The sequence below is a fragment of the Theobroma umbraticum genome, unplaced genomic scaffold, assembly GCF_002168275.2.
Source record: "Theobroma umbraticum cultivar Fairchild unplaced genomic scaffold, ASM216827v3 scaffold_50.0, whole genome shotgun sequence".
Lineage (NCBI taxonomy): Eukaryota > Viridiplantae > Streptophyta > Magnoliopsida > Malvales > Malvaceae > Theobroma > Theobroma umbraticum.
In genome coordinates this window covers 4,548,693-4,572,759 of record NW_018397261.1, presented here as the reverse complement: position 1 = coordinate 4,572,759, position 24,067 = coordinate 4,548,693, and the positions used below count along the sequence as shown (strand labels likewise).

The window sequence follows — 24,067 nt, the reverse complement described above, 5'->3', positions numbered from 1 at the left end:
GTATTTGCACAAAATTTACATAAAAAAATTCGTTAAAACATTTACTAACCTAATTAAGGAAAAAAGAAACAAAATTTGAACAATTCATCAGTCCAGCCAACTATGTAGTAGTGGAAGTTTTCTTGTATGAAATGCTGGATCAGAACCGTGAAACAAATACATGGAGTGACGTGGCAAACACTGACAGCGCGAATACTACCCGACACCCGAAACTCCATCGCCCGGTTTCAGTTCAAAAAAACATACCAATCCATCCTCTCCCTTTATCACAGAATTTTTGCTTCATTTCTGGGGAAAACAGAGTCAGGAAAATAAAAAAAAATAAAAAAAAAGTGAGGACCTCACGAAAAAGTTTCCTATTTCCAACTCCCGAAATATTTTTGCAGAGGAAAAAAAAGGAAGAAGGCCGAGTAAGAATAAGATGGTGGGTGTTTGGATGAGGTGAGGAAGCTTGTGGGGAATTGTAAATATATATGGGAAGGGGTTCGGAGTCGGAGTCGGCGTCGGACTCGAATGGATGGAGCCGAGCTCGAGGTTTGGTAGTGAAGACTCTGGTGCTTATTGGGGGCGCCATTTTGCTCAAGCGATTAACCAAATCCACCACTCGCTGGGACCACGCTAGAATCGTTGCTCGTTCTCTTAGTGGCGAAAAGGTATTTAATCTTTTCAGTTTTTTTTTTTTTTTGCAAAGAGAGAGAGAGAGAGAGAGAGAGAGAGAATTTTGCCTTTTTGTTGTATTTCATTTCATTTCGTTTCTCGTTGTTGGTGATAGTTCTCCAGGGAGCAAGCGTCTAGAGATCCAGATAATTACTTCAACATCAGGTATTATTTATTTACTTATTTTTGTTGTATATAGGAAAAAAAAGAAGTTAATTTGAGCAGTAGCTTCTAAATTGTACTAGAGGGAAGTTAATTTAGTATACAAATGGTTGTTGATTGAACTTGATATTACTGAAAGTATACATCTTTAGAAGAAATAAGCTGTCATTCCTTGGGTTATGTTATAACTTATGTTATATCCAGCAATGGGTATTGGGCTGGCGCTCTTATCACAGTTGAATTTATGAAATTTTATCTTTGCAGAACACTTACTTGCCCAGCAGCGGAGATGGTGGATGGTTCTAATGTTTTATATTTCGAACAGGTTTGTTCAACTCACACCCCAATTTTCAATCTTTCAATTTCAGTTAATATGCATCAATTTACTGGTTTTCACCTTTCATTCGCTAGGCATTTTGGAGGACTCCTCAGAAACCCTTTCGGCAGGTAAGTCATGTTGTGAAGTTTTAATGATTAGAAAAACCAGAGGCTAAAATTTGTGCTTTTATTCTCTGTGTTTCTCTTTCATTGCTTTTTTTTTTTTTCTGTGGAACACCTTTACCTCATATAATTCTGACAGTTTTTTGGTTGCAGAGGTTTGCCATGGTGAAGCCTTGTCCAAAAGATCTGAAATGTGATGTTGAGGTTTGTTTCTGCTCTGATTTATGATTAGAGCTTACTCTGCTGCTGAATTTTGTAGTGTTTAGGATTTAAGAAGAAGAGAAAGAGAAGCACACTAGGAAACGTTCTCACCTATATTTGAGGGGTTTATAATCAATGCATTCTGAAACTAAAGCTCTATAGTTATTCTTCTTGTTTATTACATTCACATATTTCTTTGATCACCTATTACCTTCATATTATGTCTTTGGAGCTAGCTAGCTTTCAGATTTTTAACTTGTATTTATGGCCACAGGTAAGTTCATATGCAATTAGAGATGTGGAGGAGTACAAGAATTTTTGTGATCGCCCAAGGGATCAACGCCCACTGCCTGAAGAAGTTATTGGTGTAAGCCTTTTCGCATTATTTTCTTTTCTGCATGCATGCATGTATGCAATTTCTTTGATTTTTCGCAATTTGCAAATATTCACAGTTTTCTATGTGCATGAGTTGCTTACATTGGCTGTCTACCTTGTCATAGCTCACATTCTTAGTTCTCTCTCTCTCTCTCCTGAAACGGTTTCCTTCTCTTTTTTCTTTTTAAAGCCAGAAACTGGTGGATAATTATTGTAGTGATTTTGCTATAACAATTCTCCTGCATAAATTTCAGTCAATGGCCTAGATTTGGGCATGCTAATCTCACATTTTGTTAAATTATATTGTATGCGCAGGATATTGCAGAACATCTGACAACCATATATCTCAAACGCTGTGAAAGGGGGAAACGTTGTTTATATGAAGGTTCAACTCCACCAGGTGGATTCCCAAATTCATGGGTATATACCCCTCCCTATCAATCATGTTATCGGTTTCTTAAGTTACTTTTTTTCCAAACTAGCAAGGTTGGAAGTTGGGACCAGGATATTGACATGGTTCATTTTGCATCACTCCAGTGGATGGTTATTTTTGTAACAAGTAGTTAGGATGAATGTTCTCTATTGCAGTGAATGATGTTTTACTAGCTAGAAGTTAATATATATTTTTTGCCTTTCTGCCAGAATGGAGCAACATACTGCACTTCAGAACTTTCAATTTTAAAGAATAATGAGATACATACCTGGGATAGGGGTTATGATGAAGATGGAAATCAGGTTATTTTTCATGGTCTTGGTTTTCATTTCACCTTATTTTCCATGACAATGGTGTGAAAGCCTCTAATAAATGTGGTTTGTTTTGGTTGTTACAGGTCTGGGGAGTGAAGGAAGGTCCTTATGAGTTCAAGCCGGCACCTGCCTCTAGCTTCAATGGTATGTTTTCGCCTCTAAATTTCCCCCCCTCGGAGCCCATGGAGAAAAGGATAGAGGGTTCGTTTGTCTTGCAGGAATGATTTTGTTGTTACACATTTGTACTTTGTAAATTATACCTCCTTTACATAAGCTCTTGTGAAGCTCGCTGGCTGTACTGTTAGTTATATCTTTGCCAATTTTGGGTCAAGTAATTATAGATACAATGCTGTACACAAGAAATATTATGCATTACACAGTGAAACCTTTGGTAAGGCACACAGAATATGGCAAAGTGCGGGATTCAGGAGTTAATGTAACGTGTTGGAAAGAGTTCCGGCTCGGAAAGTGATGGCAAGAAGTAACCAATGTCATTTTTCCCACAAAAAAGTATCTTTTTCTGCAGCATTGAGTTGATTGGATTCACATTTTCTGCTACATGGGTTAATTAGCAGTTCAGATTACTTTGCATCTCCATTGCTGAGCTTTACACGCTGGCTTCATTCAAATGTGGATTGAAGTTTCAGCTCTTGGGATCCAAGAAAGTAACAAATGTGGATTGAACAGAAATTCTACAGAATTATAACAAAATTACAAGAATAATCCCGTAAACTCTGGGACATTCATAGATTGACTAGCTTTCTTTCAACCCACGATGGTATAGTTGAGGTAAAAGTACAAGAGAGCAAGTGCTGCAATTCCAACCACAATCGCAATTGGCAATGCCTTCCTGCAGCAGTTCACCATGAAATCAAAGGATGAGTGGTGGTGGAAAAAAACCAACAAGTGGTTTAGGTGTCTTTTCATATTGTTTTTTTGAAAAGAAAAAATAATCTAAAGTGCAAAACAAAGCCAAGCGAACGAGTGGTCTAGGCTTAAGGGTGGGGAGGGAGTGTGGTTACCCAATAGCTTCGTCTCTTTTCATTTGTTCTTTGCGTGCCTTCCTAACATCTGTGTCATTGGCATTTCTTGCCACGGCAGGCTGATATGGCCTGAATCTCCTCTTAGGAGCACCACAAACTGCAAAATGCCATTCAAGGCAATGGTAAATACATCATTGGATGATATCCAACTGAACTGGAACCTTAACAGGATGATGATATTGAGTACTACTTATAATTTAGGGGCCAGAATCAAGAAAGAGTTGCTTAAGGAGATGGGCATTGCCCTAGCTAAACCACATAACGTGTGGGAAATGAACTAATAAAGGTGCTTGAGTTTCATAGCAGACCAAATTCCCTTTGTTATATCTAAATATAGAAGAGCAAGAAATCAATTCATTTGTAAGAGTGAAAATGATTACCGGGACAAAGATAACTATCCGGTACTTTCTCGAAGGGAGTCCTCTCACTATATATATACCTGCAACAATTATCCCATAAATAAATTCAAGAACCCCATTCAAGTTACAGTAAAAATAGTCTAGGAAACAACAAGCAAAGGAAGAAGAATAGTAAGGTACCCGCAATCACGGCAAATATAGGCTTGCTTGGAGGCCACACGCATGGAAAACCGTGGTGCAGTAGCAGTGGGAAGCTGCTGAGGAGAAGGAAGCAAGAGGTGGAGTGATGTAGAAAAGAATGCTGATTTCAGAGCAAAACGATCAGAGGGTGCCCGCAGGCCGACATTGCCTGTGGGAGCAAGTGGAGAGGCTGGCCTTAAGGATTTTATGGGAGCCCACAGGGCCATTTGCTACACTTACTTTTGCTTTCCCTTCGCTAACAGAGGCTTTGTGCAGTGAGGAAGGAACAGAATGGAATGGAAAAGAAAAGTTGAGAAGATAAGAGAGTGGCAGACGCAGGTTAATCCTGTAGTTTGGAAAAATATGTGGAAGCGAGGCTTTCATGCTCCCCACACAAGGTCTTCCCTACCCCAACTTTTTGTGTATTTTGAACTTATCTTGCTTTATGGTATTTCTTAGGACAAATTTTTTGGTGGCTTGATTTTTCATGCAAAGGAGTCAAATTCCACTTCTGCCCTAGCCTTATGACCATTGAGTTGAAGAAATCAAATGAATAAATGCCTGAAATGAGAGTGGATGTCCAAAAGAGTAATTTCCAAGGTAAGTTTGATTATTTGCATTAATAATAAGCGCGTTTGTCTCTGTGTGTGTGTGTGTGTGTGTGTGTGTGTGTAATGAAAAGCAGATTCATGACCAAGCAATCTAAACTACCACAGCTTCCAATGTGCTTGGTTCTCTTCGAACAGCACAATAATCCACCGGTTCGGTCCCTGACTCCCTGGTTCTTTAAACGGAATGGACGGCCGCTGATTGCTGCACTTGCTTTTGCTTACTCTCCGCTAGCAGCCGCTTTCTTGCTATCCACACACACGGTATCCAGTTTCATGCCAGCTTTTCATTTATATACAAAGGAGGACAGGTCACAGGCACAACAAACTCACATTGCAGCTTATGTAAATCATAGTAATAATATTCTCTCATATGAACCACCTAGAAAAGTTGGACATAAATTTTACCCACACAAAGATCTTTATCATCCTCCAATGATGCAGTTAACTGAACGAATTGAAGATTGACCAGTCCTGAATACTGTGAAAACATACAAGGCACAGTGACAACCCTAAAGCTGCAAAAAAGAACACTATATCTAATGCATACTGGCAGAATTAAGATTTACATTTTTGTATCTGTGGCTCAATTACACCAATAAACCACAACAATGTTCAGAGGTAGGTCTAATGAGCAGAATGCTAAAAGGTTTTAGGAACTTGATGTTACAACTGCTACCAAGGTTTCAGATCACCTACAGGGCCAGCAGTCCAATTCAAGACTTTTTCACCGGGCTTCAAGTACACGCTCTTGTCATGCGGCAACTTACGTGCAAGTCCATTCAAAACTTGATGGAAAGCATCTCCTGATTGAGCAGGTTGGGGGAATAACATCGCCTGCTTCATTGAAGGGTTGGCAAGCAATCTCTGCTTTCTTAATATTACTTCAGGAGGGATCGACGCGAGTATTGTGTCCAAATTGGGAACATCCTTCTCATCGACAAAAACTCCTATTTCTTCCCACGGAATTGCATCAGCAAAGGGTAGAACAATGTCATCTGCTATAATAACAGGAATGCATCCAAATATGACTGCTTCAACCAATCTAGGGCTCCAAGGTGCCCAGCCAAGTGGACACAAACAAAATACAGCTCGCTGCATGTCCTCATAATAGGTCGTTGGATGCTCAGTAGAAATGTCAAAGAGTGGATTGTCCTTAAAGTTCTCCCATACTGCTGCTCTAGCACCTCTGCAAAATCATTGAACAAGCTAAACTCAGGTATCTAGGCTCAAATTTGTCTTACAGCAAGCAACCATAAATAACATCACACAGCATTAAGAAAATTTTCAGTCAAATCATTTTTCATTTGACACATGGCAATTTCTACATGGTCCTCCATAGTGTCTGTTTCAGTAACATGAAAGGAGGCCCTCAATTCCAATATCTTCATTTCCATGCCATAACATCTGATCTGATCAACATGTTTTAGCAACCGTATTTCATCACAATGACTTTTCTTTTGTTTACATCTCATAAGAAAAATAAAGACCTTTGAACATTCAAACACCACCTTATTAACGAGTCAATAGTGAGACATACCTCGCATAGTAACCACCTTCAGGGTCATTTCCAACATCATAAAACAGTCCACGAAAATAAACAAAAATGGACCTGGGAGTTTTTTCAGGAATCAGGTGTGTTTGCATTTTCTGGGGTGGAGCGTATGGTGGAATTGTGATCGAGCCCTCTTTCAGGCAAACATGATTCCGCTGTCCAAAAGTCTGAACCAATGTGGCTCGTTGGAGCAAGGGGAGAATTCCTCTTTCAATGGCTTTCTCCTCCTGCAATAACATATGTGAAAAAGTAATTATCTATTCCAAATCAAAAATAGGGTGAAAATCAATTTTCAAAAAGCAAGACCAGATAACAGTCAGACAAACCCAAAAGACTAAAATCCAGTGGGGCACTAAAAGAAATCACAATAGTCAAGCCAATCAGTTGAAAATATGTCAATTATCATACAAGATAGTGCACGATAATAGAGAAGAATGGAAGGTAAGGAGTAATACTTACCTGATAATGGAAGCATGCTCCAAAGTCATGTGGTACCAGAAAAAAGTGATCAGCCCCTTCTGTCCGGTTCCAATAAGGCCAATTCGAAGAAATAAGCTGAATTGCACTTCTCATCATTCGTGGTGACTTAAATGGCAAAGGGAGGCCATTTGGTGTCAGGTCACATGTAGTGTATACAGGAGTGTAAAACCAATCAGCCTCCTCAGGGTTGAGGGTTCGAACAGGGCTAGATAAAAGAAACCTATGCATGTAGATCTCAGCTGCAAACATGTGGTTGAGGCATCTTGGATCCTTCTGCAAAATCTTCTTGTTGTATTTGCTAGGAAGTTCATAAACAAAAACTTTCAACCTTCCAACCGGATCATCTTCCAAGACATCACCAGCACTACCTGCAATCATGAAACTCCACCAAATTAGAAATACAATCCTTAAAATTTCATAGCACGAGAAATTTGATAGTTTAGTAGTAATACTTTTACTATTATTGATGTAAAAGGAGAATTTTACAACATGAGAATAATGTCAGAATGGCAATGCTTGAGGAATAGGTGTGAAGCACAAAGTGGAGAAAACAAAAAATGATACAAAAATAGACAGGACATCTAGGTATGCCGCTTTTTAAGAGAAATAAGTACCTTGATTTGACAGTTGAGATCTGAAAAAGTATATACCTTGCATTGTACTTCAAAAATATAAGACTCAGCTCCTAAATTGAACTTCCTACACTGTTTTAATGATGTATTCATGTTGTTGAGATAAACATGGCAGAGGTACCCAAAATAAATGCTACTGACCAAGGATAGGTATATTTCCTGTTCTGCAACCTCTTTAAGTGCAAACACATCCATATATTAGCATAGAAGAGAAGTTACAGATATGTGTAGATTTGAAAAATGTTTTCCACATTCCATCTCCCCTTTTACTCTATATCTGACGAATAAGAATAAGGTAAATAACTAAGTGTAGACACCCTTGTAAAAGGGAAAAAGAATGTTCCCAAACTAAACAGGCCATAGAAGTAGATCATGCTATATTTATAATAGGATCTTCAAACCTTGTACAATGTTGATATAATCCACATGTCCTAGACCAGTTTGCTTAGAAAGAACCCCTTATGCTCCATTTGCTTCATACTTTTGTTATCTGTCCTTTTGTATTCTACTTATTTTTTCATAGAAAAAAAAAAGAACAAAACAAATAGCAAAAGTGTCAACCAAATGGAGCCTTAATAATTTCACTTAAAATGGCCCTAAGTGATTGTCAGGAATATAATTTTATTCATCATATTACAGGATGTTTTAACGTTGCTACTTATCACACATATGCAATTATGCAGGAGACACAGTATTCAGACAAACTAAACCTTAAACCTTAAACCTTAAACCTAAGATCATAGCATAACATCAGATATCAGACTATTATAATTATTATATTTTCTAAATCTTGTACAATTCTTATGCTGCATCTCAACTAAGATTAATATCACTGTAAGGATATGCTATGAGGATTCCAGTTTTTCGAACAATGTTGCTTCTGTATTAGCGTTATAGATTAATAGTCCAAACAAAATTTCCTCAATGCCCACATGTATTATAAGGTACTATTAGGTAGTTCTATCCCCGTTATCATTGGAATTAACTAATTTTGAGACCTTAGGAACTGTATCCACCTTGACAACATTTAAATTTTTATATGAAAATCTGCATTATTATGGAAAGAAATGCTCAACTACACTACGTGATTGGTAAACACAAAACATTCTAATGGTGTGAACGAAAAAAAAAAAAAGCCGGAGGAACCAATTTAAAGTCAGAAACCACCAAGGAAATGTCTAATCCAGCTTAAACTCAGAGCAGATCGGCCAAATTCTTCACTACATTAGTTCTTAGTAAGGAAGAAAACCCAACAAAATTATCAAAACTATATTGCTGAATTCAGCTAAATGAACCCTCAGAGAAATATAGTAAAGGATGAATCTTACCTGAAATTCTCTCAGTAGGTTGACTACGACCCAGCTCGAAAGCCTCAATCTTGAAAACAAAAGCGGCAAGAAAAAGAATTCCAACAAATACCCATCTCAAAATCTTCATTTTCTCTTCCCAGTATTACTCCTTCAACACTAACCAAAATCTCTCCAATCTAGCAAAGAATACGAGCTCAAAGAAATAACCCAAGACACGGCTGCACACCACCCCCCTCCAAAGAGATATAAAACAGAAATAAAAAGCACAAAAAAAAACCAAAGGAAAAGAAACAGTTGTGATGTCACAAGAACAAGTAGTTAAGAGAGAGGGAGATTTCTTAAGATTTCCAGACTTTCAAGCGTATGAAAGAAATGGGTTTCTCTTTTCCCTTCTATGGTTAGTTTGACAAAGAAAGAGCAAGAGCCTTTGATAGAGAAGGACAAGCAAATTTTTGCTCCAATAATGGTTCTTTTTTTAAAACAAAAAATACTACTGTGGGTATTTGACACAAATGATACAAAAAAGAAAAAGGTTGGGTTTTAGTAATTTATATATCTTTTCGTTTAATTTTGTGTTTTCATTTGATTTGATTTGATGAGTAGTCCATCTCATAGGTACCAGAATCCAACCATTGCCATCAACCTTCGACCTGCCTCCCCTTTTTCTTATATTTTTTCTTAATTATTTAATCAATTTCTTTAATATTTAAAACAAATACAACGTGCTGGTGCCGACACCAAACGATTCTACATTGCTATTTTCTCAGGATTTTTCTTTTTCTTTTCCCCATGGTTTTAGCTGAAAATGAAGAGGACGGTAATGAGAGTTGGTAGACCCTTTTCATGGGAAAGCAATCATGATTACTTTGTTTATAGTAAGAAGGAAATGAAGGGTTAAAGTTTACCATTAAAGGTAATTTATTTATGCTATGCCAGTTAAGTTTATGCTCTTAGCAAAAAACAAAGACAAATAAAAGTATTTACAAGGGAACAGATGTATATAAGGTATTAATGACTCTAGCTAGCTACTACAGCTCAAGAATTAACCATATTGGAGATCAAGTACAAGTAACTATTTTAGGCTCTTTTTTTTACATATATTTAATTTACTTTTATTTTTATATAATTTGAATTTTTGGCTGGTATTAATTTTGGTTTGAAGTTTGAAAAGTTTGTTTTTATCATGATCATGAGTTGGGACTTTAAAAAATAAAATTAAGTTTTTGTAAAATAAGTTACAATTTATATTAATAATTTAATATCACATTAATTACTCTTCAGTTATGTTTAAATCATTTAAAAATACAATGGTGCTATTATTTATTATGTATCCAAAAGATTTCTTTTTTTCTTTTTTGCTTTTAAAAGTAAAAATTAAGTATTTTAAGTAAGAATTAAATGAAGTCTAAAGAGTTGAGCATGAGAAATTCTAATGGTATTTAGTATATGTATTGGATTCTTATGCATACCTGACAGAAACAAGAGCCAAAGACTTGCTTTCAAAATTGTAAGGACTTATAATTGAATGAGTAAAAGCCGTCATGCACCATCACTTGTCTTGTTTTTGTCAGAACTTGAAAGCTTCTAGTCTCGCAAGCATGCATGGCAATTCTTCAACACCTAACACTTAACCACTATGATGCACCCAATCCTGGCAATCTCATGAATAACAAAACTTGTTTGGGTAGCGGCTGTTAAGGTTAAATGTAGTCTAGACATTGCCTGGATTGTGGAAATAATTCCAGAAAATGGTCTGTAATTTCGATGCTGATATTGCAAAATCAACCAAGGGCCACTGACGCAGCAAATCACCCACTGGGAATATGTGTGTTTCAACGTACTCGCCAATTCGTGTTTAAGAGTAATCCATCTAGCAAGCTCCTTCCATTGATTATTGTGGAATGGTTGGGGAGTGACCAGATCAGTTGTGCGGTAACCAAAGAGGGTTATGAATGATACAAAAATAGCAGCTGACGAAGAGTGTTATGAATCGTGATTGTTTCTATAATTGTTTGTGGGCAGTAAGCAAAGAGGGTCCGCCTGCTTCATCATATGTTTGCTCCTTGGAACTCATAATCCTTTGTATGTATTTATTGAAAGAGGATTCGAACTATATTTTTAAAATAATGACATTATATACTAAATAATAAATTAAATATTAAAATATATCAATTTTATTTTTATTTCACTAATTTTTCATACATACCAAATCCATTGTTGTAATTCATAAAGCCTAGGCCCTAAGAGCCCTGAACCTCATTTATCCCTCACGACAAGCCCATCCTCTTGTTTTTCATTTTCAGGCCACTTGTCGAGACATGAGTTGTATGAACAATAAATGGAATATTTGAATACATCAATTTTATTTTTATTTCACTAATTTTTTCATACGTAGCAAATCCATTGTTTTTAATTCATAAGGCCTAGCCCCCAAGGGGCCTGAACCTTATTTATCCGTCACGATAGGCCCATTGCCTTTCTTTTCTTTTTCAGGCCACTTGTCGAGACTTGAGTTGTTCACTCAAGTTCCAAAACATGACCCTTCTATTATTTCCTACCGAATCTCTCAATTTGGCTCTAACTAGTTGGATCATTTGGGAGTTGTGACTTCGAATTTGATGGGACATTATTATGATTATGACGGATACAAGCTGTCCCCCACTTTATTCAATCAGATTAAGAGGATAATTAATCAATCGAAAGAAAATTTAGAAAATGTAATGGTTAATTAATGTAATGGAAAGATATTTAAGTAGAAACTATATACATGTATGTTGCGTTAATTAGAGAAAAGGATTGATACCTAAATGAAACGTAGCTCGTCAGTAGCCAGTAATTTCAGTCCTCATAAAGACTAAATTGTGATACCTCTAAGGTGCGACTATTAAATGCTAAATAGAGTATCCAATGAGAGATAGTTTTCCTATTTCATTAGCTCCAACTAATTCAATTTAATTCGTTTTTGACATAATGTTCAAAAATTATTTTAATTATTTTAAAAATTTTAAAAAATTATTTTTTTATTATGTTTAATCAAGAACATATATTTTTCTGTTAGATCAAATAAATATTTATGATTAATAGTTAATTAATGATCATTAGTTAAATCATTATTTGTTATTTTATATCTTTATAACGTTGATTTAACATGACATGAAAAGTAAAAAATATCACATGAAGGCATATCACGTTATTATCAATTATAACATGTCAACATATCTAACGTCACATGGCATATAATGATAAATAATATTTTAATTAAGTATAATTAGTTAATTATTAATCATAAAAATTTATTTAATTCAAAATAAAAAAAATAAAGCTTTGATTGAACGTAATAAAAAAAATAAAAATTTATTTAAATTTTTTTAAAATAATTCAATACTTTTTTAAATATTATGTTCCTATTTTTTTCATTTAGTTCTAATATTTGGTTTGAGAACATTTAATTATTGAGATTATCTAACTTCTCTTAAAACTTAAACAAGTGCATGCTAGTGGTGGTTTCTAACTCTGGACTACAAATCCAAGATATGAATTTAGAAAATATCTTAATATTTCCATATATACAGTGATACCATAAGTTCAAGTTGTATGCCACATCTTAATTTATTGAATATACAATTGAAATGGTTGAAGAATTTATTAGTATTTATGTGCATTTCTCACTAATACTTGACTTTTTAATTACCACTAACTTACTAAACTATGAGCATATAATTCCTAGTTAACTTGAATTTATTTCCATCAGAATAAGGGAGTATTCAATCCAAAAGAAAAATTCCCAAAACAAAGACAGTAATTACTAATGTACTGAGAAATCGATAGTACAAAACAGTTATGCATGCTGCATTGAATACTGAAAATGATCTGCACCTACCTAACATGTGATTCAAATATCACAAGTGTAACTGCAATCATACAAAAAAAAAAGTTATGAATGAGTAATTAATATGATGAACAACCCAAGTTGTACGATTAAACTGTGGAAAGAAACTGTACTGGTTAGTGCTTTAATTTGTTATTATACTTCCCTTTGAACCAATTTTCCCGGTTAGCTGAGGTGTGACTTGTTGGGAAAATGTTAAGTAGATGACACATGAAAAGCTCATGATTTCATATATTTGCTAATTAAGTGTATGGAATCAGCTAATTGGTTTACCAGGATTTTGGAACTGAATTCTCCTTTTAGCAAACATTATTTAATAGATGTTAGAGATTCATTGTTATCAAACATATATAATCCCTTAGCTTTCCTTGGTACCCAAGTCAGCGGCTGAGGCTGCATCAACCATGGTGGGTTACAAATTTGCTGCATTTTTCATGAACAAGATCTGGGGTTCGTTGAAGTTGACCAGGATCTGGGTGCATGAGCAACGCGATCGTATTCAAATTAGGATGGACTTGGCCTGGACGTGATCCTGGCTCGAACCCTGACTCCGTCCGTCCCTGCTTCCCAAGCAAGCGTGAATGGCATGTTATAACTAATTAAATTTCTATGCAGCCGAGCTGGATAACATGCCTATACAATTCCATGCTGCGCGGAGAGGGGAGAGGCGGGTAAGGGTATGGTCAAAATGGCTGACAATTGGCGAAGAAAAGTTGTAAGCAACCAAACCATTTATGCCCGCAATAAATGGAAGCAACTATGAAGTCTTTAACCATTTCTAACCAACCCAACTGGTCAACTACGGTGCAGAGAAATATCTGTGGAATGAAGCCATATTTATATAGTATTAAATTAAATTATGTTTGAGTTTAAAATCTTTTGTTAAGCGTGGTAGAAAAATGTAAATATAAGATAATAAAAAGAAGGTTTAAATATAACTTTGTTAAATTTTTTTATTTTAAGATTTAATTTATTAAAATGTAACACATTAAATTTTATCCATTTTAAAAAATCATTGATAAAAATTAGTACATACAATTAATAAGACTAACAGTTGTCAAGTGAAGATAATCTTTAGTAAATATGAATTTCGATCTCTTAACATTATTAATGATTCTTTAATAATTTTTATCAATTGATATAATAAAACATCGAATTAACTTAAAATTTTACCTTACTCCATGACAAGTATGAATATATTATTAAATTTAAAGGTTGATTTTGTTAAAATATTAATTGTACATGAAACTATAAAAAATGTAAAATTATATATATTAATATATTAAGTTATGCGAGTAAATAAAAAATTGATAAAAGAGAAAAAAAAAAAACTCAAAATCTCCAATGAAGGCTGGGATTCACCGTTGTCCGGCCAAGCTACGTAGCAACGACGCTTTCAATGTGTAGTTAAACTTCCCGAACTGTCTAAGCGGCGAGCTGATTTCAACGGCAACAGCTTTAGCTTTGAATTCTGCTTTTAATGTTAGAGACGTGACCGATAAGGACTAGATTTTGTTCTGAAAAGGTTAATCTTTGGGTGGAAAAGTATAGCCTCCTCCCGCATCATTTATATACATACACTGAGGAAGGGAACGGAGAATCATGATGATGATGATGAGTTCTGATAGCATGGACTGCTCCATGGAAACAGAAGAAGAGAGCTTTAAAGGCAATGAGATAGAGAAGACCAAAATAAGTCTTATGAGAACTTTGGTCGAAACACAAGATCCCTCTTCCAAGGTTTGCTTGCTTCTCTAATTTCTTGCTTTCTTTTCCCTTCTGTTTTGTTGTATTTCTTGCGGCTATCCTATCCATCTGCAGAACAGAGGGTTTGCTCCTTTTTTTTATTGTTAGTCATTCTTGTTTCTTTCTCTCTCTTTATTTTGTTTTGGCGATTTTCCTTCGTTGTAAGATTCTAAAAGAGATAATGAAACACATGGTACCTGGTGAAGAGAAAGTTTCCTTCGTATAAATTCTACAAAATCATGATTTCTTCATGTTTGTTTGCCATGTTCTAACCCGGAATGAAGTTAAAGCCTTAATTAACCATTGGAGAAAACTTTTCTCCAAGATATATTAATTTCTTCCTTCATGTTTCCGGATAACCAGAAGGAAACTCTTGTGCCACAGCCTATATTTCACCATCAACAACTCTCACATTCTCCATAAACATGCCAGTTAAAAGACGTCAAGAAGCTCCTGATCAGTCCGTTACCACCAAGTCTAGGTGTCTCCGGATAATTTCATTAAGTTTTTCATTTATCTGGATTTTCATTTTATCATGTAATTGAAGTATTCATGTAATGTCTTCCATGTAAAAGGATGAAATGGATAATCATTACCAGCAACATACCTCAGGTCCTGAGCCTCGGGGTCAGGAGGTGCCTGCCTGCCCTGTACATGTGAATCTCAACCTACCCTTCTCTTACAATACTTGGGCAAGAAATTCAGTACAATTCCTGGATAACACATGTTGCCTTTAATATCTTCATCTAGCATCAAAATTATTGCTTAACTTTATCAATTGTTACAAAGTTGAGAAGAAAGTGGAAATCCAGGACGTATGAACACTCACAAGTACTAAAATAACCAACATGGAAAAATATATAGTTAATCAAGTCTTTGCCTGAAGTCACCGAGGTTTTGCTTGTGTTCTATTTCATTGCCACTGGCCTGCTGATGGTTTGAGAAGATGGCGCTGAATTTCAATTTGCAGGAAGTAGATGATTTGACATTCAGAAGATTTCTGCGAGCTCGTGATTTAGATGTAGAGAAAGCATCTGCCATGTTCCTTAAGTACCTGAAGTGGAGACGAAACTTTGTTCCAAACGGTTCCATATCTCCGTCAGAAGTTGCACATGAAATTGAACAGAACAAGATGTTTCTGCAAGGATCAGACAAGAAAGGACGACCCATAGCAGTTGTTCTTGGTGCAAGACATTTTCAACATAAAGGGGGTGCGGAAGAATTCAAGCGTACGTCATTTTTCCAACTCCAAAAACATTTATCAAAGTCTGGCTGCTAATAATTTTGATCTGATTTTGCCCAGACATGTTTCTTTATTTATTTTAATCTGCCACTTCAATATACAGGTTTTATAGTCTACACTTTCGACAAAATATTTGCTAGGTAATCCCTTATCCATGTTTATTGATCAGCCAATCAATTGTTCTTGAGGATACATTTGTATCACCCGTACGCACAGGCAGAGGTGCCTAGTACAATATAGAATCACGTGCTCATGATCAGTAATCAGACTGAAGCAGCATAGAACTTTGGGATTATGGCACCTATCTATAGGCTGTATTTGAATATTTGATGCAATCTTGCTGTGCCAGGATGCTTCCAGGACAGGAGAAATTCGTTGTTATCGGAGATCTTGAAGGTTGGGGCTATGCAAACAGCGACATCCGTGCATACCTTGCAGCTCTATCTCTCGTGCAGGTTCAGCACTTTAATTAAATATATAAAAAACTGCCCAGTACCAATGCATCGTTTTCCATTTTTATCTTCTTCCCTGCTCAAATGATCAGGGGAAAAAGATAAGTAATTAGCCCTAAGATTACAAGGTAACATAATTTCTTCCTTGAAACTGGCAGGACTACTACCCTGAAAGGCTTGAAAAGCTCTTCATAGTTCATGCACCGTACATATTCATGACAGCTTGGAAGATTGTTTACCCTTTTATCGACAACAAAACCCGGAAGAAGGTCGAGTTCTGAATTCTTGACACCAAATTGAAGCTAAATTAGCTATCACGTTACGGTAGACTGACATAAAAAGTTTGTGTGCATCTTCACAGATCGTATTTGTTGGGAACAAGACGCTCAAATCAACTCTGCTTGACGAGATAGACGAAAGCCAGCTCCCAGAAACGTATGGTGGCAAACTGCCATTGGTTCCAATTCATGACTGCTAAACACTATTTATGAACTGCAGAGTGCAATAGTCTAAACACTATTTTATTTTATTTTAATTTTTATTCTTATATTATATATTTATTTTAATTATAATATTATAAAATATTTTTAATAAAATAATAAAGTTGAAAGGTAAAATTATTTTTAAGAATATTACAGAGTGCAATATAATGTGATTGCATTAGTTTTGGACTGCAATCACATTACATCCATTAGCTGCAATGTGATTGCATTGCAATCTTACATTGCAGTGATCTGTTACAAAACAAACACTGCAATGTAATTTAATAAACCACATTGCAGGGAATGTGGCTTACATCCCTCATACCAAACGCCACCTTAGTTCACTCTTTAGACTAAAAGAGTCTGCTCAAAGACATTAATGGGATGCATCCATCTGTTCACTGAAATTATATATCTTCATTTATTTCATGAGGTCCATTAAAAGAAAGTAACTTCGGAATGAGAGCAGTGTTTGGAAGTTCAATAAGCAACTGGAGAAAAGCAGAGAGTATATATGCAGGAAAGGTTTACCCATTATCAACGGCTGTAGGATAAGTTGGTTTTCAATAAGACTGTAAATCCCAACAAGATCTGCAAAACTTATAAAGAGAAATATTGGCAGCAAAAAATATGGTGAAATATAACTGAGGTATCCAGTTCTCTCACCAGCTTAAAAGAGTGAATACATGCAAATTATTGTTCTGTGATTCTATCTCATTCTTGTTGTCTATAATCGGTTGGATGTGAACCTTATAATTTCCATTCATTCTTTGCTACCTTCTGCAGAATTTAACCTGTTCTAGGCTTCTAGCAGGTATTCTACTTCCTATTTTGGATGAATCAAAATTTCAATCATCCAACAAAAGGAAAAAGAAATGGATCCAATATGATCAAAATAAATAGTCTAAAAGTAATTGAATTTAACATGATAGTAAGCTAAGGTGGATTAGTTCATGACCGCTAAAAACAAGCATATTCAAAAGTAAGTTAAAGAAAAACAAAGCACCAGGTTCAGGTGATGGCAGCTCAATCAAAAAGTTTATAGTTCAGGTATATGCCTAATGTCCAAAAATGACCCAGAACAAAACTCTTTATAAGTTTAGAAAAGGAATTCGCAGGGTGCAAACGCAGAACTCTGACTTTGAGGATGCTGCCCAGCAAATATTGTCAAAGCATTTTTATTATTGCCACACAAATCAGCAGCTAAAGGAGTGCTTGGTTTAGAAATGTAATTCAAGCATTTGCGCAATCCTTTTCAAGTTCCTGACTGCAGGTTATCTGCAAGGTCACAAACGGAAGCCAAATGCAGCATGCTGAACCTCAAGGAAGAGGGAGAAAATCCTCGAAGAGAAACATGCTCAGCATGATCATAAGGATTAGGGCAGCTTATGAGCAACAAACTGACCTCACACCAACATTTTGAGATAAGGTGAAGACATGCCTGGTTGCCACAGGCACCAACAGACTCTATTCACAGGCATTGGGCACACATTCATGATGTCCATCCTTGAAGTGGGATGATTCACATTCACCACAGTTGCTGTGTGACCCAGAATCACACCCAGATATGGCTTGGAGATCTGTATTGGAACACAAAATCTTAAAGACATTTAATCTACAATTATTTATACACCAAACCAAATAAACTAACCAATAATGACAAGTCAAACAAACACAAAAGACTGGGAGATATGGAAGTTATAAAAAATGTAACATGGACAGCTATATCAAAGATTGTGCAGATGTTAGATACACCGATATAGCTATAGTTAAACTGAAGCCAGGACACTGAATTATCTTCCATTGAAACAGTAAAGGACATTAGGTACTGACATTAAGATTATAAAAGACTCAATTTTCAATTTCACATTTTATTAAGACATGAAAGGGAGTACAGTGAGCGCTGTTTGTCTCATTGTTAATCATTTATTCAGAAATTAGCACATATTTGATAGTTGAACAATGACAATGGCAAGCTTTCATTAAACAGAAATTAATCACCTATCATTATACAAGTTTCTAAATATTGTCCATGACAAACTATGAATATTAAACTTTAATGAGTTAGTTAATAAGGTACAATGGCACCAAAGAAAAACCAAGAACCATAATGCTACTCATAAAAGATCGTATTGAGGGTTATTTATTTCCAAGTAAAATGACGTGTAATTCACCTGAGTCTAACAGCATTTCCATCTGCTCCAACAAATCAATTTAGCAGTAGAGATCATCCCCTCAACAGTGTTGAAGTATCTAACTAAAACAAATTTTACTGCAGAGTTAATCAAATAATTGCTGTACTGAAGTTAAACAAATGTTATCCTATAGCCAAGAATATCTTATCAGCCATCAATGATATATAGCAATGATAGAAACACAAAAACCTTCCAAAATTTCAGCTGATTCCGTAAAGGGTCCAAATTGTTTAAGTATAAGCTGACAAGCATGGTACCAGATATCAATTAAGTTTGATCCTCTTCCAAGCAATATGACAATGCTAATTCATATGCTACAAAAGATTGGATTCATAAGGATACTTGTTTTTTTCCCCATTTTCTTTAGGCAATGGAGGAAGGCAAATGATAGGATACTGCTTGAACAGCAACAAATGAAGAATGCCCCATTAACTACAAATAATTCCCACCAATACTTTGAGATACACCAAGCAAAAAAGTCAGAATAACTATTCTTCCCAGAAGAACCCTCAATCCTGGCCAACCAGCTCCCCAGTGTTCATGGGCACCAGGGGATATACTAATAATGCTACCTTGGTTTATGAAATGCCTTAAACAATAAAAATAAAACTTGAAAGAGCAAATAGAAAAGCTACCAGTAGTCTGCACAAGAACATAAACCACCTTCAAACCGATGAAAACGAATTCGATCCCTAACAATAATCACCCTGATTAATAGTTTTGAAACTATTTTTATCCAATTGTGGCAATCATGACAGATCCGGAGGTTTTTTGAGATCATAATTTCTGTTCCAGGACTAGTTTTTAGGATTCCATAAGCCAGTGCCAACTTCTCACTGTGATGATTCAAATTTCCTTCCTTTTCCTCTTCAGAGATATCCATTAAAACCAACTCCGTTTCAGGAAGAAACCCTTTCAACTTTGTCCGTTGTATCAGCCCTTCCAACACTTTGTATAATCCCTCTGTTTCAGGGTGAGATCTATCACCTGCCTTGAAACGGTGAATGACTCCTCCCAACTCAATCCAACTCCTACCCCTAATTTTACGAATTCCTATTTTTTTCATCATTTCTCTGAGTCCTTCAGCACTCTCCCATTTCTTCACAGAGCAGTAGATATTTGACAGCAAGACATAATCACCACTCTCAAGACGTGATATATTTGCAATGGCAACTTCACCCAGTTCTGGTTTTCTATAAGTTCGACAAGCACTTAAAAGTGCCCTCCAAATAACAATATCTGGCTTCATAGGCATTTCTTTAATAATGGCATAAGCCTCTTCTAGCTGGCCAGCTCGACCATAGAGGTCAACCATTGCCCCATAATGCTCAATTTGTGGCTGAATTGAATAATGCCCACTCATTAAATCAAAGTATTTCTGACCCTCTTCAACCAAACCAGAGTGGCTGCATGCGGTTAAGAGTACAATAAAAGTTATTGAATCAGGTAAAATATTTTCCATCCTCATCTTTGAAAACACCGCAATTGCATCAAAAGCAAGCCCATGAATTGCTAACCCATTAATCATAGCATTCCAGATAGACACATCATTGTGCTCGGCTCTATTAAAAACTTCCTTTGCAGTGTGAATTCTACCACACTTTGAGTACATATCTATTAGAGCTGCATTCAGTATGGCATTTAGTTCAATTTCTTTCTCAGTTATCAAACTATGCACCCATAACGCATGATTAAGAGCTCCAAGTCGTGCACACCCTGTGATAACTGATGCAAATGTAAACTTATCTGGCTTCACATTTGAGCCAAGCATGTCACGAAAGAAGCTCAAAGCCTCCTCAAAGCGTGCATTTCTAACATATCCTCCAATCATCATGTTCCATGTCACCAAATCTCGAACGGGCATTTTATGAAACACCTTCTTTGCAGAACCATATTCTCCAAGTTTCATTAGATGTTCAATAACTAAATTCAGAATGACCAAATCACAATCCGATCGAAAAACTTGATCAATAAGTTGATGAGCTAGAACGAGCCAACCACATTGCAAATAAGTAGATATCAAAGTAGTGACAAGAGATGGATAAGTTCCATACCCGAGTTTAAAGATTATTGCGTGGATTGCACTTGCAGTCTTGTAATCTGAGGAGAGCTTGCAGGCTTCAAGAATCTTGCATACTGTACGATGATCTATAAAAATATAAAAAGTGCCGCATTAATCAAGTTGAGGTTAAGACGGGTTCATGGAAGATGGTATTTTAAACGTTAAGACATTAAACCAAACCACCCCCGAAAATTCTCCAATGATTTCAGATACAAAACCATAACAATGGTAAAGCTTACAAGGCATTATAGAAATGAGTTCAATTAATGAACATATTTTATTGCTTCAATTACCATTTTATGCATTTTAACTTGTCGGATTCCTCTAACTGCTACTACTAGTAGTAAAAAGAAAGATATGAATTGAAAGAAATAAGAATAAAGTGAAAATAGGCACCTCTAGAATGGTGGAGGAAATCAGCAGAGAAAGAGAGTGAAGTGTGAGAATGGGTACATCTGATTGCCGCGGAGGTCTGTTGAATCAGCTTCTTCACTCCAATTCTCTGCATATCTTTCTTCTACCTTGCTGTTTCTGCCTCTTTTCCCTTTCGTTGGACTCAGCCAGCCTTTGAGGGAAAAAAACATTGCCGATTGAAATGGGGTGTTGCCAACACGAAAGTGGGACTGGGCTGGCTTGCTTTGCCAGTAAGGAGGAATGAACCCACACCCATGGGCTAATTCTGGTCTCCTACGATTTCAATTTTCAAGACCCAAAAGGCCAAACTCGCCTTCCCAGCTTGACTTTAATACTTGTGGTATATGTTAACTCCCCTCTTAACTTTTTTTATATATAAAAAACATCGTATATCAATATTATAACAAAATTGAATTTATAATATGAAATGAACCAAAAAAATTAAAATATTAAATTAAATATATGGAGAATCTGTTCCAAAACAGTACCACAGTTTCAGGTTGTAGCCAGCACAGCAGGGTAGGAAAAGGACCCAAAACTGAAACAAGGGCATAACAGAAGAAAAACAAAACAAAACAAAATGTTGGTAATGAGGAGAGAGAGAGAGAGAGAGAGAGGGAAGCAAGAAAGAAAAGACAAAGAAAGTTGTAAAAGAAAGAGTACTGTTGCTGGGTGTAAGCCCATCAGCCCCCTCTGATGAAGCAAACGCCACTGACTCAGTCATGGGACGAATTGTTAGCATCCAGCAGAGGCATGACGTGTCGTCTTTCCATTGGTCAAACTGAAAGTGACCATCCGGTTGACCAAAGATATTTTTTTCTTTAATCTTTAATAATTCTGAAAAGAAGATAAAGATCTCTCATAGGTGGTAGGAGGTTTCTTCACTTTCTTCCCATGTTTGTTCCTTAATCCCGAAGCACTAGACTTTTTAGTCCAGAAATACATACCACCAATGACATCTGCACATGTGTCCAGCGTTCCGTGTCATGGACCAATCATGTTGGTCTTGATGGTGGGAGCAGACAGGAAGAAAAGCATTAGATCATGGCTTTGAGAAGTGATGTTGTCTTTGCAAGTACAAATGAAAACAGTCTTTATCAGAGAGCTTCGGCAACTGGGTTCAGCTGAAACACCTGACCATTTCTGTACTTCTCTGAAGTTTTGCATTGCCAATGAATACTGTATTAATTAATAAAATAATGGTCTTTTTCTTTTAAGTTAATTTGGCTATTTTCTTTGAAATTACGATGTTAGCCTTTCCAGAACTTGTCTTAATTGAAAGGCTCCAGGTTCAGATTGGCAGTCGCAGAGAAGGCTTTTCAGAGGCCTCCATTGTTCCCCTACAACTACAAGCCTCTCTTTTTCTTGCCCTTGGCTGCATTCGGGAGCGAAGCCCCTCTCTTTGAATTCCTTTCCCTGCATTTAGCTAATGCACAAGTGTCCTTCTTTTTTCAATTTTTCCCTTCCAAGCTAACGTAGATAAAGTAATTAACTTTTAAAAGACAATGAATCCATTCAATCAAACTCAACTATTTTTTTTTTATCATTTTTACTTTGGATTCAATGAAGCTTGTGTTTGAAATATTCACTCATAAGGTTCCATTTTTAAATCAAATTCATCACTCATTTTTTAATAGACATAATTTTGTTTTTATATTTTTTAATTTAATTCAAAATTAGCTAAAATATAACAATAAAAAAGTATTTTACAAACATCCAAATATTTGATTTATTAGTTAATGGAAGATTTATTTATTTAAAAAACATGATTTAACTCCCTCTTCCATCAAGTCCAAAAAAAAAATAGAAATATTGTACAAAAATTAATGATAAATTATAAAATACAATAGTAAAATCACACCCTTTCAAAAATTAATGATAAATTTGATTTATCACCCTCAAATGATAAATTTGGATCTTATCCTAAATATTCACTCAATTAAAGTTGACTATTTTTACATGCATGCAACAGGTGGCATTAGGTACAAATTAATAATATTAGTTATATTAATAATATTTACGTTATCCTATATTGCATATATTTCATTGAGTGTGCTTGCATCTATGGCCTTTTAAAGTAAAGGACAGATAAAAGATATGAAAATATATGTAGATTTAATCAATGTTCACATCTATTTCTTTTTTGGGAGAAGTAAGATTGTGTCTGTTCAGCCATATTCAATAGTGTCAAGAGTGTAAATAAACATATTATAAATAAATCACTCAATTAAATTTAAATTTATGTAAGTATTAAATAATTTAAATTTGAAAATTCAAACTCAATAAGAATAAGAACAACGACGATGTGATGTAAACAAAAGACATTATACAAGTATCAAATAAATTAAGGTAAAATAACTCTATCTCTTAAAGTTTAATTAAAATTTTAAAGGGGTTCATTGATTTTTAAAATGATTATTTCGTCTTAAATAAATATTTTTTACTTGTTACATAAGTTCAACTTCAACTGTTAATTAATTATTAGTGTTTTAAATTTATTATTATATAATTTTATCAATTTTTTATTAATTTAGAACAAAGTTTTTAATCAGGCTCCTTAGGGAGCATCGATGTTCCGCTTAGGGAGCCCAACTGGAGCTCCCCTCCCTTGGGAGTGTTGGGTGGTCAACTAGTGCAAGGGCCGTTGCTGATCAACATGAGAAAAATAATAATAAAAAGATATTTTAGATATTGTATGTTTATATTTAATATTAACACTATTTAGATATTTAGGGTAGAGTATTTATTTTGAAAAATACTAAACCTATATGCCATTAAGATCAAAACTTAGTGAGTTGGAGGTATTTTATCCAATAAATTAAGTGGCGAAAATA

At 35.5% G+C, this 24,067-nt stretch overlaps 5 protein-coding genes across 7 annotated transcripts; 2 read left to right on the top strand and 3 right to left on the bottom strand.

Annotated features, from left to right (window-relative positions):
• Positions 1-204: 204 nt before the first annotated feature.
• Positions 205-3,102, top strand: CRL (crumpled leaf). Its single transcript, XM_021431588.2, has 9 exons — positions 205-653; positions 773-822; positions 1,084-1,144; positions 1,231-1,266; positions 1,414-1,464; positions 1,736-1,828; positions 2,152-2,256; positions 2,479-2,571; positions 2,667-3,102. Exons 1-9 carry the CDS (start codon positions 474-476, stop codon positions 2,805-2,807), a joined length of 810 nt encoding a protein of 269 aa, XP_021287263.1. The 5' UTR covers positions 205-473; the 3' UTR covers positions 2,808-3,102.
• Positions 3,103-3,239: 137 nt separating this feature from the next.
• On the bottom strand, positions 3,240-4,586 carry LOC110418772 (Rubredoxin-like superfamily protein). Its single transcript, XM_021431593.2, has 4 exons — positions 4,166-4,586; positions 4,007-4,065; positions 3,606-3,723; positions 3,240-3,433 (listed from the first exon to the last, which is right to left on the bottom strand). Exons 1-4 carry the CDS (start codon positions 4,390-4,392, stop codon positions 3,349-3,351), a joined length of 489 nt encoding a protein of 162 aa, XP_021287268.1. The 5' UTR covers positions 4,393-4,586; the 3' UTR covers positions 3,240-3,348.
• Positions 4,587-5,042: 456 nt separating this feature from the next.
• On the bottom strand, positions 5,043-9,410 carry GUT1 (Exostosin family protein). The gene is made up of 4 exons (XM_021431587.2): positions 8,769-9,410; positions 6,788-7,176; positions 6,314-6,555; positions 5,043-5,962 (listed from the first exon to the last, which is right to left on the bottom strand). The coding sequence occupies exons 1-4, from the start codon at positions 8,875-8,877 to the stop codon at positions 5,449-5,451; spliced, it is 1,254 nt and encodes a 417-aa protein (XP_021287262.1). The 5' UTR covers positions 8,878-9,410; the 3' UTR covers positions 5,043-5,448.
• Positions 9,411-13,922: 4,512 nt separating this feature from the next.
• LOC110418154 (uncharacterized) lies at positions 13,923-16,710 on the top strand. 2 transcript variants are annotated; one of them, XM_021430796.2, is made up of 6 exons: positions 13,924-14,379; positions 15,356-15,614; positions 15,732-15,768; positions 15,978-16,083; positions 16,239-16,349; positions 16,442-16,710. In XM_021430796.2, the coding sequence occupies exons 1-6, from the start codon at positions 14,242-14,244 to the stop codon at positions 16,556-16,558; spliced, it is 768 nt and encodes a 255-aa protein (XP_021286471.1). In that variant the 5' UTR covers positions 13,924-14,241; the 3' UTR covers positions 16,559-16,710. The 2 variants fall into 2 exon arrangements, with proteins under 2 accessions (XP_021286472.1, XP_021286471.1); XM_021430797.2 differs by lacking the exon at positions 15,732-15,768 and having other exon boundaries at positions 13,923-14,379; positions 15,989-16,083.
• A 734-nt stretch (positions 16,711-17,444) lies between these two features.
• On the bottom strand, positions 17,445-21,560 carry LOC110418636 (Tetratricopeptide repeat (TPR)-like superfamily protein). 2 transcript variants are annotated; one of them, XM_021431417.2, is made up of 4 exons: positions 21,216-21,560; positions 18,737-20,905; positions 17,968-18,142; positions 17,445-17,840 (listed from the first exon to the last, which is right to left on the bottom strand). In XM_021431417.2, the coding sequence occupies exons 1-2, from the start codon at positions 21,325-21,327 to the stop codon at positions 19,389-19,391; spliced, it is 1,629 nt and encodes a 542-aa protein (XP_021287092.1). In that variant the 5' UTR covers positions 21,328-21,560; the 3' UTR covers positions 17,445-17,840; positions 17,968-18,142; positions 18,737-19,388. The 2 variants fall into 2 exon arrangements, with proteins under 2 accessions (XP_021287092.1, XP_021287091.1); XM_021431416.2 differs by having other exon boundaries at positions 17,445-18,142.
• Positions 21,561-24,067: the final 2,507 nt, after the last annotated feature.

Excerpts from the sequence above, each read along its gene's own strand:
- LOC110418772 (XM_021431593.2), bottom strand. The coding sequence starts at position 4,392 with ATGGCCCTGTGGGCTCCCATAAAATCCTTAAGGCCAGCCTCTCCACTT. Across the intron at positions 4,066-4,165 it reads TATATTTGCCGTGATTGCGG|GTATATATATAGTGAGAGGA; the intron begins GTACCTTACTAT and ends TAATTGTTGCAG. Across the intron at positions 3,434-3,605 it reads AAAAGAGACGAAGCTATTGG|GAAGGCATTGCCAATTGCGA; the intron begins GTAACCACACTC and ends GAACTGCTGCAG.
- LOC110418636 (XM_021431416.2), bottom strand. The coding sequence starts at position 21,327 with ATGCAGAGAATTGGAGTGAAGAAGCTGATTCAACAGACCTCCGCGGCA. Across the intron at positions 20,906-21,215 it reads TTTCCTCCACCATTCTAGAG|ATCATCGTACAGTATGCAAG; the intron begins GTGCCTATTTTC and ends ATATTTTTATAG.
- GUT1 (XM_021431587.2), bottom strand. The coding sequence starts at position 8,877 with ATGAAGATTTTGAGATGGGTATTTGTTGGAATTCTTTTTCTTGCCGCT. Across the intron at positions 7,177-8,768 it reads ACCTACTGAGAGAATTTCAG|GTAGTGCTGGTGATGTCTTG; the intron begins GTAAGATTCATC and ends TCATGATTGCAG. Across the intron at positions 5,963-6,313 it reads GAAGGTGGTTACTATGCGAG|AGGTGCTAGAGCAGCAGTAT; the intron begins GTATGTCTCACT and ends ATGATTTTGCAG.
- CRL (XM_021431588.2), top strand. The coding sequence starts at position 474 with ATGGGAAGGGGTTCGGAGTCGGAGTCGGCGTCGGACTCGAATGGATGG. Across the intron at positions 1,267-1,413 it reads CTCAGAAACCCTTTCGGCAG|AGGTTTGCCATGGTGAAGCC; the intron begins GTAAGTCATGTT and ends TTTTGGTTGCAG. Across the intron at positions 1,465-1,735 it reads ATCTGAAATGTGATGTTGAG|GTAAGTTCATATGCAATTAG; the intron begins GTTTGTTTCTGC and ends TTATGGCCACAG.
- LOC110418154 (XM_021430796.2), top strand. The coding sequence starts at position 14,242 with ATGATGATGATGATGAGTTCTGATAGCATGGACTGCTCCATGGAAACA. Across the intron at positions 14,380-15,355 it reads CACAAGATCCCTCTTCCAAG|GAAGTAGATGATTTGACATT; the intron begins GTTTGCTTGCTT and ends TTCAATTTGCAG. Across the intron at positions 15,769-15,977 it reads TTCGACAAAATATTTGCTAG|GATGCTTCCAGGACAGGAGA; the intron begins GTAATCCCTTAT and ends TTGCTGTGCCAG.